This window comes from Mobula birostris, chromosome X (assembly GCF_030028105.1).
Source record: "Mobula birostris isolate sMobBir1 chromosome X, sMobBir1.hap1, whole genome shotgun sequence".
NCBI lineage: Eukaryota > Metazoa > Chordata > Chondrichthyes > Myliobatiformes > Myliobatidae > Mobula > Mobula birostris.
Window position 1 is genome coordinate 58,557,180 of NC_092402.1, and position 17,105 is coordinate 58,574,284.

Here is a 17,105-nt window from a genome sequence, read left to right on the forward strand (position 1 = left end):
GTTGAAAGTCTTCTGTATCTGCTGCATGCAAGGTTTCTATCTTAAGTGCATTTTCAAAACCATTTGTGCAGGACAATCTGATGTTGAAAGCAGCATCTTGTATTTTTTTATCGTGCTTTTAAAGATAACTATCCCAAGCAACTTAATAGAGTATTTTCAAACACAAATTTGATACCAAGCCATATAAGATACACAGACAAATGACGAAAAGTTTGGTCAAAAGAAATAGGTTTTAGGAACCGTCTAAAGGAGATGTGAGACCTTTGCACACAGGAAGAAAAGTAATTCAAGTTACAGTATATTGTAACGACATCTCACTCAGAAAAATGAGAGAGCAAGTTATGCAAATTGCATTATATACTGTGTGATAGGATGAAGAATGTACTGTAGAGAGAATTTACATGTTTGTAAACACTATCTCAATCTCTGATGCTCTTGTCTTTAAACTGTGTTTGTGCATATGGATGGTGCAACCTGGAACAGGTGGGCAGAGCCTCGGATGACAAACACCTCATTCCTTAGAAGTAAACTGTTGTAGTTCTGTTCAGCAGGGCAAGCTTGAAAGCATGGGGTTTGTGGAGATTGGAGGAGGATGCAATTCTTGTGGTACGTAGTCTATTTTAAAATATTTTTTTAATATTTATGAATCTATACAAATCCATAACTAAATTACAATGATTGTGTATATCTAACCAAATAATTGTCTTAATGTGCTCATAATGTACCATGTGCTCTCTTCACAGAGCAAGACGAATGTACTCATTCAAAACTGAAATTGTGGCATACCATTTACCAAGTAACAACCATCAACATCTGTTTCAGCCAGACACTAGCACACGTGCACAGTATAGTGGAAATGACTCATTACATTGAGCGAGTTACAGCCAGATGCCCAATGTGGTGTATGCCCTTCATCAAGTGCTCACTTTGGGGCCTGCCTTAACACACAGACTAGTAGAACACAAAAACAGTTTCACTTTGAAGGGGTAATCTGGATCCTGCAGAAGTTCAGCACCTAAAAATGCACTGTCATCTTCCATATGATAGAGATGAAATTACAATTGTCTGCAATATAGTTTGTAAAAGATCATGTGAGTTGTTCCTGCTTTAGAGACTGATTATTCATGACTATATATTAGAAGAGCATCTTGTGATTGTCTCTCATTGTTCATAGGAGTTTCAAATTGCAGTCAAGCCTGCTTCAATAAGTTTGGAGTCCACTTAAAATTAGTCGCGAGAGAAGGATTCATTCAGCCCACGAATGCCCACTGATCTACATTCAGACAGATGGCAGACATCTTGAAATGCTGCCCTGCAGTTCATGTGAGGGCTGCAACAGGAACAGCTTAAAAACTGAACATGCACAAAGGATGTGCTGTCGTTGAAAGTATTGATTGTTGGAACCAAAGCAGTAAAGAGCCTTGGCAGTGATCCAGTTAGTTATTTCCAGATATGTATAGCAACTCAACTGTATTCCCTACAGCTTATCAGTTAATTGTGGAGTCACCTACTGTGCGACTGAACTGGGAGACAAATTACTAGCACTGTCTGTGTAGAAGCAATATCAGAAATTTATAATAAATAAAGATAAAGACATTAAGCAAGCCCATTGAATGGTTTATTGCCACACAACTGAATAAAATGTATTCACTAATATATTTTGCAGTCTGCAATTCTTCATTGTGCAGATTAGGTGGAGAAGAGCATTAAGCAGCTTCCATTTAATACAGGTTTCCCCCGCCATCCAAAGGTAGAGCGTTCCTATGAAACAGTTCGTAAGCTGGAATGTCATAAAGTGAAGAAGCAATTACCATTTATTTATATGGGAAAAATCTGTGAGTGTTCGCAGTCCCAAAAAATAACCTACCAAATCATGCCAAATAACACACAAAACCTAAAATAATAGTAACATATCGTAAAAGCAGGAATGATATGATAAATACACAGCCTATATAAAGTAAAAATACTTCTCTACAATCATTGCCTGCACTGTTCGCTGTAGCGAAAATCTCATGCAAGCGCTGTCAGCAGAAACACGGTGCAAGCGCTCTCGGCAGAAGCACTCTCTCCAGTAACCTCTAAGCTATGAAGCTGCCAAATCATGCCAAATAACGCATAAAAATACACAGCCTATATGAAGTAGAAATAATCTATGTACAGTGTAGTATCACTTACCGGAATCGAGAAGTCAGCATCGAGCACACTTATGATGGTGTGTTAGGCTGAGTCGTCGGAGGTTGGAGTGGTGCAGTGGCCCCCACCCTCCAGGCTGCCAACCGATATCCGCGAAGAATGCAGCAGTCCAGCGGTAGCCGGGACACACCAAGCACATCCTTAAGAAAAAAGCCGAAATAAACAAGCCAATTAATTAGGTGCCGCCCGGCACGTAAATGTCAGCCCAGATCAGAGGCGACGCAATCGGCAGTCGCCTCTCATCTGGGCCAACATTTACCTGCCGAGCAGCACCTAATTAATTAGCTTATTTATTTTGGCTTTTTTTCTTAAAGATGTGCTGGGTGTGTCCTGGCTACCGCTGCATTCTCCACGAATCGTTATCTGTCCGCGGCCTGGGAATTGGGGTGGTGGGACACTGGGGTGTCATCTCATCGTTGATCAGGGTAGGCAGGTCATTTTCTTCTATGTCTGCCTGCCTCGATGTCGAAGGTCGAGGTTCGTCGTCTGCTGTGGCTGATGTGGAAGGCTTGAAAATCAACGGTATGCTTGACTGCTAGCCTCGCGCATTTTTCTATCATACAGTTCTTTGTAAGCACTCAAACCATCTTGCAAATATGCCCTAAACCGACGTACCCTTTCAAAATTAAAGTCGTACATTTTTGCAATAATTGCAGCGAAAATCTCACAGTTGCTTCACGTTCAGTTCCTGGATGACTTCACTTTCGGTCTGTTCTCTACTGCATTCGGTTTCGATTGTTATCCTTTCCTCTTCCAATTGCATCAGCTCTTCATCTATCAGTTCTTGGTCATGGGATGCCAAAACCTCTTCAACATCATTTTCGTCAACTTCCACAAGCCAAACTCACTGTGTTCTTACTTCGTTCACCATGATTGAAACGCTTAATTATGTCTAGTTTTACGCTAAGTGTAACACCCTTACGAGCTCTTTTAGGCTTTTCTGATACCTTAGAACTCATTTTGCAAACGGCTGCTCACAGGCACGTGTTTAAGCAATGCCGGCAAGAATGGATCTTTCGTAACAGTGAGGTTTCGTAAAGCGAACGTTCGAAAAGCGGGGGACACCTGTACTGCACCTTCAATATAATCATAACAAAAAGTTCAAAGGCAAATTGGGAGAAGGTTATTAAATAAAATGTGATCCTGAGCCGCATTAAGGAAAATGACTGAAATTCTGGACAAAGAAATTTTAAGAACATCTTCAAAAGTGAGGGACTTAGTTTCCAACCAAGTCTGAATTTAAAAAGTGGCAAAACATTCCCCAGCACAACTTGTACTTAACGTTTTACATTATGTAATCGCTGAAATAAGTACTTGTTCCACACAGTATAATCCAACTGAAACAGGGTATTGGATATGTGCCTTAGTGTCAGAGGTTAATGCAATTTGGTGGAGTTAATTGTTCCACTTCAGTGTAGGCTGAGAAGAGAGGCACCATGTATTTACACTGGCAAAAGGGTGTTTTATCCAGTTAATAATTGAATACTGGGAAAAATCTGGGCCTTTTCATGCCTTTATTCTGTACTTTGGAGATCGCACTGATGGGGAGTTCTGATCATTCCTCAGTGCTACCTGTTGCTGTCCTGTGGGCTTTCAGCTGTAGAAAACAGGATAATAAAGTACACTGAGAAATAGAAAAAAAAAAGTAGTGAGGGACTTAAGAAGAGAATTCTACAGTTTTAGGATTTAGCATCTGTAGATGCCATTGCAGGTGGAACCATTAATATTGGTGACAAGGAATAGGAATTGGAGGAGCACATCAAGAATTATAGGGATGGAGGAGGTTGTAGAGGTAGGGATTGAAAAAGCCATGGGTGGCTTTGCAAATAACAGGTTAAATTGGGCATTGCTCTAAACTGAGTAAGTCAGCAAGTGTGGGTGTGATGGGTGGATGTGGGACTTGGTGCATGGTAGGCCAAGATTGGCAGTGTGTTGGATGACCATGGAGGATAGACTAAGCGAGATTGTCTAGAAATATGTTGAAGTAGGCATAGCAAGAGAGTTGACCTTAATTTACATGTTTAGGTAATGCTACTGAGAGGCAGCAAGTTATTAAGAAATAGAAAGCCAGGAATAAATTCCTTGGGGCCTGCAGAAGTGAGAGTGTGTGCCTGGGAAGTGAATCCCTTGCTTAGGGCTTATTTGGTTGTGTCTGAATAGACAAGAATGGGATCAGGCAACTTTGTTCCGATCCAGGTGGATATAGAGTGGATTGAGGGAGACTGGTAGTCACCTGTGAACACAGCTGCAGGTAGCTTGGATTGGGAAGGCTCAAATGGCTAATTTTGCCACAATGATGAGATTAGTGGCATTAATATTGATGGTAGTCTAATGGGAAGAATCCAGCTGTGAAGTTCTGGGAAAGATGGGTGCTAATCCAAGAAGCTGCAACGCGTTCAAGGACAGAGAATAAAGGAGGCTCAAGATTTTGAATAGACAAAAAGATTAAGGGGATCTTGAAGAGAGGGGAAGTACCTTGGGGGAGAAAAGATGGATACAGTTTCTTGAGAATAAATTCAATGGAGAGGCAGGTGAGTTCAATGGACAAGTTGAGCTTGAAGAGAGTATTAAGGAGGATGGGGGTGGAATCAGACAGATAAGCATGTATGACAAATGTAACCTTGGGTATTTGACCTGATGGGTTGTGATAGGACAGTTAACTTTAGCGCTCCTTATGCTTAATTTTTTTTAAAGGATGAAGCATAGCAGCAAAGAATGGGATCCTAATATCATCTTTGCCAAGTTCCAAGTAGTACCATAGGCAGCGAATGGCTTCCAACAGGTATAATAGCCTCAATGCCAGTTTTAGTGTTGCAGCAGAAGTGCACAAAGTGGCAAGGGGCAAATATAGTGTCCTAACAGGCAAAAAAAGGATATAAAGAGGCTGGATCCTGATAATGCCTGGTGAATGACAGAAATTCCCCTGCTAGGACACAAATACATGATACTGTAGATTCTGGAAATGTGCATTAAAAGCAGAGTCTTGTGGAATACAGGCAGCAACTGCAGAAAGTGAGAAACAGTCCACATTTTAGATCAATGTTGTTGCATCAGAACCCGACCATTAAAGTTGAGGGCAGCAGTGATTTTCTTTTGCTCATGTAGATAGCTGAAGGGTTCCATGGATTAGGTAGCAACTCTTCTCAGTATTGTTGTTGCTCAAGAACCCTTGTGCACTTTTCCTCAGCATTCTTTGGGTGACTATTATATCTGCTGAGTCTTGTAAAATAACTGTGTCCCTATTCCATCACAATATATTTGCCAATGACTGGTTCATGATGTTCTCTGACAGAAAGTTCAGTGAACTTTGCAGATATTTTGAAATCTTTTCTTGACCTAAGAGGAATAAAGAACCCTAGTTTCAAATTGACTCCAGTTACTGAATCACACATGATTATTACTAATTGCTAATATAGCTTTAAGATATGCTAATTAGCACACATTTGTTACCTTGTTCAGTTCTTGGAGCAGCCATAAAGTTTGAGGTATAAGCTTGATTCTCACAGGTAGCAGGAGTAGGTTGATAGCTCTTAAGAGAATTTTAATGGCATCATTTCTACTTGCAACATCAACCACATGGCTGTTAGGCAGATGAAATACCAGCCCAAGTTCACTTCTCATTGCACATTATTTTGAAATAAAAGGTGTGTCTTCCCTTCACTGTTGAAATCCTGGGGTTCTCCCCCAGCAGCCCTTTGAGAATACCACCACCCAGACAGCAGAGGTTCAAGGTGACAGCTCTTTGCCAACTTCTGACAGACAACTGGCCTTGCCAGTGATCTCCAGGCATCCAGAAGATTTTTTTTTTGGAGGAGGTCAAGCTATGCAAACTTGCCTGCTTGATTTAGTGTTATAGATGAATCAGAAGGAAAAGTTTAATGAAAAGTCATTTTAATGAAAATCATTAGTGCTTTAATGCTGAACTTCATGAGCTAGAAAGTCATTAACACAGCTCTTTAAAACAATAGGTTCTGTTGGAAAAAGTGGTGAGCCAGTTTTGCCAGCACTTCAGGGCACCTCATCGCCCTTCAGAAAGTCTACCTCCTTTTCAGCATTTTTTCTTTTGTTCTCACCAATGCTTCTGCTGTAAAGCTCTGCCAAATGACTTCAACAGCTGAGTTACACATAATATTTGTCACTGGTTTGAAAAATGGTAAATGTTTATTTACTCTGAGAACCCCAGGTTTTACAAAACTCCTTTGCCCTTGAAGTTGTTTTGTTTGAAGGGCCAACACTCAAGCTACATTCTCACCCTCACTGAGATCTGTGTTCTGTAACTCAAGTACAGCCACACTGTGTAATTTAGCTATTTTACCTGTGGAAACCAGGCTTACAGTGACTCTTAGCTTCATAACTTCAGGACCATTCCAAGCTACTGCAACTGATCTCTGCCCCACCTCATGATTTGCTGCTCACTGCAAGGAGCAAGTACTTCATTGATAATTTTTTTTCTTCCAGGCCCCAAGAGCAGCCAGTGTGGCACAGACATGTCCACATTGCAAGCTTCCCCATGTACAGGTATTGTACAGAGACTGCACTCATGACCCCTTCAAAGACCTCCCTGAAATATCCTGCCAGGAGCAGTGGTTGCCCAAAGGGACTCTGTAGAGCATTTCTCCTGTGGTCTCTGTTCTGCACCACTCACCCGTTGGAGCACGCATTCATTCTGTAGCAACGCACTCTGAAGAATGTTGCTTGTACTATGGTGTGTCACTTCAAGAGTAGGCTGCAACATTGCACCTGAGGGTCTGCATGCTGACAATTGTAAGGATTTCCAAAGCATCAAGAGGAGGTATCACGTTGAAACCAGCACTGTCAGTTTCAGCATAGCATCACACGGGAACCCAACAGCTCTTTGCCTTTTTCAGTTGAATCCTTACTCAGTGTGACTACAAATCTGTTTCAATGCCAAAAAAAAATAAGTAACATGAAACATTTTCTCACACTCTATCTTAGGGCATGTTTCCCATCTATTTGCTCAAACTACCGCTAAAAATGGTAGGGCAACTGAAGTCCTAAGTGCAATGCTGGAGTGCTTACACGGGCCTCTGATACACAATAGTTGTTTATTCCAGATTTTTAAAAATCCCCTTGACAGCATTTTATTGGTTCTCTTTCTGTTTCTTTTGCCAGTAGAGTTCTTAATTTTTGGTTGTTTCTTACACTTAAATTACATCATACAATGTATATGATTTAATATAAACAGTGGAAAGTGCTTGAGGACCAAAACTATAGGTGCTATTGCACCTTGGGTGTTACAGCCTGGATTGTTGTCTAATTTCAAACTGGGACCCGTGTGTTACATCACTCCACAGAATCCAGATGTGCCAAAAGGCATTTCTCTTACTAGCCCAGCTTCAAGATGAGCTGCTGTAGAATTGTGCTGTTCACCGTTTGAAGGATTGTCACTCCTATAAAGGTGAAGCCTTTGTTCTGCCAGTTTCTTCTCAGCCACAGTTTCTCAGATTGTTGTGTCAGGATCTCTTGCACGTAGAGCATCATACATTTATCCCTGTGGGCATAAGGTCTCAAATCAGCAGCAGTGGCTTTGTTATAGAGCAACAGTATTCCATGCCACCAGCTGTTATTACATGGATGTGAAGCAGATCTGGTTGATCAGATCAGGCTAATTTCTGCACCCGTGACTGTTTAACAGAGGAAATATGTCTCCACCTGGATGCTTACCAGATGTTCACTGTTTGAGTTGCCATCTCCACTTTCATAAGATTTTGCAACCTAGTTTATGCAGAAGACCTTGATTAGTAACATTAATTTAATTGATAAATTCCCTCCATATATTTGACAATTCTACATTTACTCTAATCTTTACTTCATATGCTGGTGTTTTGCCTTTATATACAATTAATATTGCATTCGGTAAAATTGCATCTATAGTGACCCCTTTATTGTGACTGGCAGTCATTTAAGAAATTGCTGCTTCACTTGATTTTGCACTTGATGTCAACAAGCTCTCTAGCCCTGCTTTTCTCGTGTCAGTTCCCATTTGATTCAGGGATAGGGATTCCCATTTGAAAGTTAAGGGTCCAGTACCGTTTTTGCTTTTCACATAAGATTAGCTAAGTGACCATTAGTTTTATCAGATCAATTTTATAACCCCAGACTTACTTGCATCTATGATTTGGTAAATTAACAATTGAAAATACAGAGTCTTTTTAGAAAGGGCAAGCTTTTTATTGCTTCATTCAGATTCTGTGATAAAGCTATTAGTCTGGGAAGCCTGGGAACTTGGGTCCTAAATCAAATTGTGAATGTTGAGTGGTATTTTTAGCAAGTGATGAATAAGGTCAATTGATGAGTGGAAGAGTTCAAGAAGAGTGGGGAAAATTTCACCCCCCCCCCCCGAAGTTTTTCCTGATTTATTGTTTTACAACATTGAATCACAGTAGATTTAATTTGGCTTTTTTGACACTCATCAACAGAAAAGACTCGTGTCAAAGTGAAAACAAATTTCTATAAATTGGTCTAAAATGTTCCAATTAATAATCAATTATTTTTGTGTTTGTATAATTACTCACCTCCTTCAGGTCAGTATTTAGTAGATAGAACTTTGGCAGCAATTACAGCCTTGAGCCTGTGTGGATAGGTCTCTATCAACTTTGTACATCTGGAAACTGCAATTTCTCCCCATTCTTTACAAAAAACTGCTCAAACTCTGTCCGATTGCATGGGGTTCGTGAGTGAACAGCACTTTTCAAGTTAAGCCACAAATTCTCATTTAGATTGAAGTCTGGACTGAGTTGGCCACTCCAGGACATTAACTTTGTTGTTTTTAAGCCATTCCTGTGTAGTTTTGGCTTTATGCTTGGGGTCATTGTCTTGCTGGAAAACAAATCTTCTCCCAATTCACAGTTCACTTGCAGACTGCATCAGGATTTCCCTATATTTTGCTGCATTTATTTTACCCTCTACCTTCCAGGGCCTGCTGCAGTGAAGCATCCCCACAGCATAATGCAGCCACCACTGTGCTTTACAGTAGGGATAGTGTGTTTTTGATGATGTGTGGTGTTTGGCTTATGCCAAACATAGCGTTTAGTCTGATGGCCAAAAAGCTCAATTTTCGTTTCATTGGACTATAGAACCTTCTTCCAGCTGACTTCAGAGTCTCCCACATACCTTCTGGCAAACTCCAGCTGAGATTTCATACATTTTTTTTCAGCAGAGGCTTTCTCTTTGCCACTCTCCCATAAAGCAACAGTGAAGCACCAGGCAACAGTTGTATTCAGAGTCTTTCCCACCTCAGCCACTGAAGCTTGTCGTTCCTTCAGAGTTGTCATAGATATCTTGGTGGCCTCCTTCACTAGTCCCCTTCTTGCACGGTCACTCAGTTTTTGAGGATGGCCTGCTCTAGGCAGATTTACAGCTATGCCATATATTTTCCATTTCCTGATGATTGACTTAATTATACTCCAAGGGATATTCAGAGGCTCAGAAATTTTCGTTATCCATCTCCTGACTTGTGCTTTTCAATAACCTTTTCGCAGAGTTGCTTGGAGTGTTCTTTTGCTTTCATGGTGTAGCTTTTGCTACATTCAATTGAAACATCTTAACTGCACACAGTTGATTGACATTTAACTAATTCTGTGACTTGAAAATCAATTGGCTGCACCAGTGATGACTTGGTGTGTCCTGTCAAAGGGGGTGAATCCTAATGCAATCAATTATTTTGTGTTTTATATTCATAATTAATTTAGATCACTTTGTAGAGATCTGTTTTCACTTTGATACGAAAAAGTCTTCTGTTGATCAGTGTCAAACAAACCTGATTAAGTCCACTGTGATTCAATGTTGTAAAACAATAAAACATGAAAACTTCCAAGAGGGGAGGTGAATACTTTTTATAGGCACTGTATTTCTGTGTATATCATAATAATCAATTACAGAACCTATCCACAGCAACATATGATCATCGTTGAAAATTAAACAACCATTGAGCATTTCACAACATATAGTGTAGGGTGAATGTCACAATTTTTTTTAGCCATGTTGTATGTATACTTGAAGTAAAGCAAATGGTTTATTTCATTATATTGCTGTAAAACAAAGGACCAGATGCTTCTGGAAGTGCAGATTTGAAACTATGATGAGGTTTGAACCATAGCTAAGGGCTTCAGAAAATTTTGGGGTTGAAAAGAAAAAAAAAGCAAGCTGCATATGTGGTCTGGAAATAGACCAATTCATTGAAGTTATAAAGAGTGAAAATCTTGAGTTCTTACGAAGGGTAACCGATCCACTGTGGACTTTTCCATCATTCACATTTATTGTACTGTTGTATTTCTTGTTACTGTTAAAGGATAATAGTGGCTTTAGTTTGGTATGTACAGCAACATCAACATTTCATAGTCCTGAAGACCACAGCAGAAACAGAAACATAGAAAACCTACAGCACAATACAAGCCCTTCGCTCCACAATGCTGTGCCGAACATGTCGTTACCTTATAAATACCTAGGGTTACCCATAGTCCTCTATTTTTCTAAGCTCCAAGTACCTATCCAGGTGTCTCTTAAAAGAACCTATCATATCTGCCTCCACCACCATTGTCGGCAGCCCATTCCACACACTCACCACTGTGCGTAAAAAAACTTACCCCGACATATCCTCTGTACCTACTTCCAAGCACCTTAAAACTGTGCCCTCTCGTGCTAGCCATTTCAGCCCTGGGGAAAAAGCCTCTTGACTACCCACACGATCAATGCCTCTCATTATCTTGTACACCTCTATCAGGTCACCTCTCATCCTCCGCCGCTCCAAGGAGAAAAAGCCAAGTTCACTCAACCTATTCTCATAAGGCATGCTCCCCAATCCAGGCAACATCCTTGTAAGTCTCCTCTGCACCCTTTCTATGGTTTCCACATTCTTCCTGTAGTGAGGTGACCAGAACTGAGCACAGTACTCCAAGTGGGGTCTGACCAGGGTCCTATATAGCTGCAACATTACCTCTTGGCTCCTAAACTCAATCTCGTGATTGATGAAGGCCAATGCACCGTATGCTTTCTTAACCACGGAGTCAACCTGATTTGGTTATATATAAATAGCTGAATTTGTTATCAGTTACTGCTGAATTGGCAATATCACACAAGGATAGCACCAGCAGCTTGTATGTAATGCAAGTGGTCTACTGGAATTTGTGCAAAATTAATGGCATTTTATTTTGCATATAAATGATTTAGAAGGGCTTGTCTTACATTGTTTGGCCAGCCATTTAAAGTTATTAATTGAACTTTCATTAAAATCTCTTGGTTAGATAACTGATACTTATCTAGCACCCCATTTACTATTGACTTTTATATATTAAAATAGACTCTGGCATGTTTCATTGTGTACACAAAATAGTCTCTGGTGTAACTAAAAGCTTACATTGCTGAGTATCATTGATTCAAAATGTGTGGTTCTTTTGACTTTCTAGATTGAGAATGATAATTAATTGCCTGGGTACTTAAAGTAACAGTCTCAGAAGTCAACTAGATTATTTTGTTCCCTTTCTCTTTTTCCAGATACCAGTCTCATATTATCCCCCAGGGCAGTACCAAAGTTCCAACCAGCAGTATCGGCCTCTCTCCCAGGTTCCTTACAACTCTCAGCGCAGTCAACAGCTGCCTCAGCCAGCGCAACAAACAGGTTAGTGAAGTACATTGCTTACAAGCTTAAGATAATTTAAGAAGTTCCAGCTGACATAAATATCAAAGCATTTACTGAGAACACCTCCCAAGCCCAAAACCTGTACCACCAAAAAGGTAGCAAGTGCATGGGACCACTACCACCCATAGGTTCCCCTCCAAGTTGCACATTATCCAGGAAATATTTTGCCATTCCTTCACCATCACTGGTTCCAAATTCTGGAACTCTTCCCCAACAGCATTGTGGAAGCACTGTCACCAGAAAGACGGCTAGTGTTCCACAGGGTGGCTCAGTACCACCTTCTCAAGGCAATTAGGGATAAGCAGTAAATGTCAGTGATGCACATATCCAGAAAGATTAATAAATAATGAAAATCCCTTAGTCACATAGAAAATTTTCATTAAATCACATTAACCTCTAGAAATCAGCTGTTACTCTTCAATAAAGCTATTCTTCAACTTTGTTGATCTGTGTAAATGTATATGAAGTTGTTCCTCAGTCTTTTTATTGAGCTTACAGTGGCCACTTTTTTCCCATTCATTTTCTTCTATGTTTGGTGTCCTTCATATTGTTCCATGGAGAAGTCTTGCCTCAGTGTCATTTTGCAAGGAAAAATCATGTGTAACAGCATTTCCTGATTGTGCATCTAACATTTGCAATTTAGTTTACTCTGTGCAGTTCTCACAAATGATGCTACTTCTCATCTGACAGTCCTGTGCAAAGTGTTGGCATGTCCTGATTTTTCTTCTCCTGTTGGGAATGCTTATCTAAAACTTGCCATGGCTATCATATTGCACAGTATGTAGAAAATGGGGCCTCCACTGTTGGGATTAGTCATGGTTGGTATTAGCGCTTCAAGTGTCTTTTAACCCATGTAATGGTTACCAAAATTTGTTTTCTTTTTCCAGCCAGGAAATCACTGATGTCTTTAAAGAACTTTGGAAGAATAATTCCACCAGAGTTCAGAAAATTGCACACATCAGTGTCCATAAGACACCAGTCTCACAGCACACTATTGCAATAATAAAGCTCAATGTAGCAGATACTTACTTTTATTGCTCCAATATTAGTGTTTGCTTCAGTGTCTCAACGCACAAGCTAAGTCTTCCATAAAGGAGTTGTCCCGGGGTATAGCTTCCCTGCAGTGTAATGGTTAGTTTATTTGCCAGTATATTTGACTAGGTGATTTAGCAAGCTTTTCTGATTGGCAAATTTCTTTCACTAAACAGTAGTTTTTGGAAAATGAATGCCGTTCCATCTGGGAGGACAAAGCTGATGTGTGAAGAAGCAGTGTTATTACTTCTAATGGTCAGATTTGCTATCAATGTATACATTGAAAAACACAGTTCAGTCCATGTTCTGAACTTATACATTTAGCTGTGGTTTGAAGGACAGCATTTGTTTGAGACAGTGAGGTAGACTTCCAGCTAACGGGGTATAACACCTGTTATATTTCAATTATGGGAAAAAAAAGTGCCCACACCTGTGACAGACTTCCTGTTTGCTGTGCCAGTTTATTTCTCAACAGTAATTGAAAATCAACCTCAAGGTCTGCAGTGCTGCAAAGCAAACTTCCTGAAAGTGTGCTCCTTATATTCTCTTTATCATCTTGTGTATCTTTGTGTTGCGCTGATATGATTTTATTTATTTAGTGTTTTTTAACTTCCAATATTAAAGGTAATATTTTCAGAGATATTTATTGTCTCTGGTATCAGATACAGAAGTGTTGTTGTGAGGCATGAAGATAGCACAGCTGAGCCAGTGCCTTTTCCTACTTGATGCCGACACCTGGATTTGAAACATAGATCACTGGATGGCAATCTGGAGTCAGAACACTGGCTGATCTCTTTATTTCCCTTTAACCCAGGCGTGTGAGGCTTAATCATTGGCTTAAATCACAAACTCAGCGTGTTTGATTTTATGTCTCATTTACTAGATATAAATCCAATGCATCACCAGAGGTTTTTTTTTTGAAAGGAGGTTGTTTAATTGCAGGTTAGAAAGTAAGTACACCATTTCTAATTCCTCCATACAGGAGAGAAGCTATCATTGGATAGTTTATACTAATGAATTGGGCATTCATTTTTCTGGTTACCGTTCCTATCTATCTCATGGTTTTGTTGGTGTTGCCTTTATATTGTGACCAGTGGTCCAGTTCTTAGTTAATTTATTATTTTGGAACCTAGGTTTACAGGGTGTGATACCAAACCAGCAGCAGACCTATCAGGGGATGATGGGTGTACAACAACCTCAGACACCAGGCTTGATGAATAGTCAGCGAAACAACCTGGGAAATCAGATGCAGGGAATGATGGTCCAATACTCATCTGTTCCATCGTATCAGGTGATGATTCTGTTGTTGAATATTAAGTGAGATGATCCGAAGAACTACATTTTCGTAAAGTATTGTCTTTTTATCACTGAGGTCCAGTAAGTAGATTTGTTATTGAAGCATATTTACCAAGCAAAGCACTATTTACTTGTTTGGATTTGTTCATTCCCTTCATGTTCATGTCCTCAAAATAAGAAAACACAAGGAGGTGTGAGTGGTTTGTAGTGCTGCTAGTGCAATGATTAAATAAAGTTTCTGTGGGCATAACTCTGTTCTTTGCTGTGTGTCATCGAAGCATGCAATTCAGGATGGTAGGTTGATTTATGAGCATCTATAATGACTCAGCTTTTTACTCAAGTTTATGTGATATAGAGGTTTGAACTAATGTTCAACCGAGTCTGCTCATGCAGCTCCACTGCCTCCTTTTTACTGGGGATTTGGCATTACACTCACTGAACATGTCCTACAGATATCTTAAAGAGTCAGCAAATGATTTGGAATTTGGGGAAGATAGAGGCAGGGTAGTGCAGTGCAAGAGAGAGAGAGAGAGAACAGTTTGGTTTGTCACCAGCTCACATTACATCAATCTTGATTATAAAATGGAAATTTTCATCAGGGTGTTATTTGTGGTGAGAAGGAGGAGAGTTAATGACTCAGGCATTTCATGCATGGTTGCTTGACCTGCTTAGTATAGCCCACATTTTCTGTTTCCATTTCAGATTTCCGCATGTATGGTATTTCACATCCTCTTTTAGGAGTTCTGAGTTCTGTGTCTGAATGTGCCCTTCTTGAAGGCCATTGCCTCTAAGTGAAACCTTTTCCCTAAAATCTCAGAGCTACTTTTTCGTTTATTTTGTTTGCAAATCATTTTGACATGTAATTGGATAATGGGGCAGTACACCCCTTTTAGTATGCTAGGTAATCTATTTGCTTAGTTATAAAACATAAATGACATTTTGAGGCTGAAGTATGTGAACGCAGATTCAGATGTAGGTCATTCAACCCCCTCATGCCTGCTCCTCCATTCAATAAGACTCATGGCTAATCTTATACCTCAGACCACTTTCCTACATCAACCCCATATCCTGTAACTCCTTGATGTTCAAAAATCTATCAATTTCTCCCTTGAATATACTCAGTGACTAAGCCTCCATAGGCCTCATGGGGAGAGAATTCCAAAGATCAATCACATGGATGAAGAAGTGTCTCCCCATCTCTGTCCTGTTGTGACCACTAGCTTTAGATACTCCTGCCAAAGGAAGCATAATCCCCACTTCCTGTGTGTTGAGCCTGTAAATATTTTCTATGATTCAATGAGATCTCATCAAAATTTTCTAAACTCTGGATAGGTCCTCTGTAGGCCCCAGCACTTACATGACTAAACGTAGGTAGTGTTAATAAGTAACCAGAGGAATTAGTTACGTATTTCTCACGGGGTAGTAGAATCTCTTTAATCATGTGAATGCCTCTCAGTTCCAATGACCCAAGTCTGGAGTTCGCACATTCTTCCTGTAACTACAGAGGTTTCCCTTTGATGTTCTGATTTCCTCTCGTGTCCCAAAGATGGGACCTGAGGGGCCAAATGGCTTAATTCTGTTCCTGTATCTTGTGGTCTTGTGGGTAGGTGGATTAATTAGCTGCTGTAAATTGTCCCTAGTGTGAAGGTGAGTGGGAGAATCTGTTGGGGAGTTGATGAAAATATGGGGTAAATAAAATGGGATTAGTATAGGATTAGTGTAAATATCTGCTTAATGGTTAGCACAGATTCAGTGGGCAGAAGAGCCTCTTTTTGTGCTGTATTTACTATGGCAGTCTGCCAAAAATGTCTCTGTCAACTGATTTTGTTTTATTATTTATCACCCAGGTGCCAATGTCCAGTGATTCTCAAGTAGTTGTACAGCAGACCTACCAGCAGCCCGTCATGGTACCCAGTCAGTCTGTGCAAGGAACACTGCCTGGTGGAGGAGTGCCAGTATACTACAGTGTAATTCCACCATCCCAGCAAAATAGCACAAGGTAAGAGATTGTTATCTAGCAAATGCACTCAGTTAGGACCCATATTTTAGGAAGCATGGTGCCACTCATTCACACGGCTGAGACATAATTTCTAATCTATAGTCAGAATGGCTTTTGGAGAAATACTTTGATTGTACCTGTTTCTCTTGTACTACACTATAGTTTCTGTATTTAATGTTGAATTCAAACTAACCAGCACAGAAAACCTGAAGCAGTGCCTTTGAATAAAGGAATAGTAAGAGTTATGAAGGTGGATTCTCTGCAATACAATGTGCAAAGGTCAGTTCAGTATTGTGCACTTTCAGGAATATCTCGCAAATCCATAAATGTTGTCTCTTCACATCATATTGATGCATGCACATACTCTGCTCTGATCTTGGACTCATTAATTTTGTGGTTTTCCAAGCAGCCACAGTTATTATGACTAGCCTTGGTGTTCTGGTGAACTGAGCTCACTGTTTACTAAGGCTACTTAATGGAGATCCATAGGCTTTCTAGCAGAAGCAGTGAATGCATCTGACCTATGTGGCAGTGTTACTCTCCACAAAATAAGCATGCCCCTGAAGTACATAGGGCATATCCCAATCACAATAAGTAATGTTGGGCCTCTACCTAGAATTGAATATACCACAGAGTTTAGAAACTATTCAGCACAGGCAACCTCACATCCAGTGCTTACTCACTGGCAGGGAGAAGCAACAGTCCCAACCATTTAAGCTCCCATTGCTCCCAGTATAGGTGCAACTTTGTCCAGAAAGCTAAACATTCAAATTATCCTACAAATTCTGTAAATTTGACATATACAGTATGTGAATGCAAACTCTAAAATTGTCTTTTCTTCATTATGATTCAGTCTTTGTGGTCTTCTCCCTCAAATATGTCAAGCTGTTATGGGATCTTCAACTGCAGCTGTATTTTTCTTGAAAT

General features: G+C 40.1%; 1 protein-coding gene across 6 annotated transcripts in view; it reads left to right on the top strand.

Moving 5' to 3' along the window:
• LOC140191759 (R3H domain-containing protein 2) overlaps positions 1-17,105 on the top strand; it is a 274,246-nt gene that overhangs the window by 220,618 nt on the left and 36,523 nt on the right. For all 6 annotated transcript variants that reach the window (XM_072249472.1, XM_072249476.1, XM_072249470.1 and 3 more), the window contains 3 exons: positions 11,707-11,830; positions 14,017-14,174; positions 16,027-16,178. In XM_072249472.1, the coding sequence (XP_072105573.1) occupies positions 11,707-11,830; positions 14,017-14,174; positions 16,027-16,178 (434 nt within the window). The remainder of the gene's footprint in view (positions 1-11,706; positions 11,831-14,016; positions 14,175-16,026; positions 16,179-17,105) is intronic.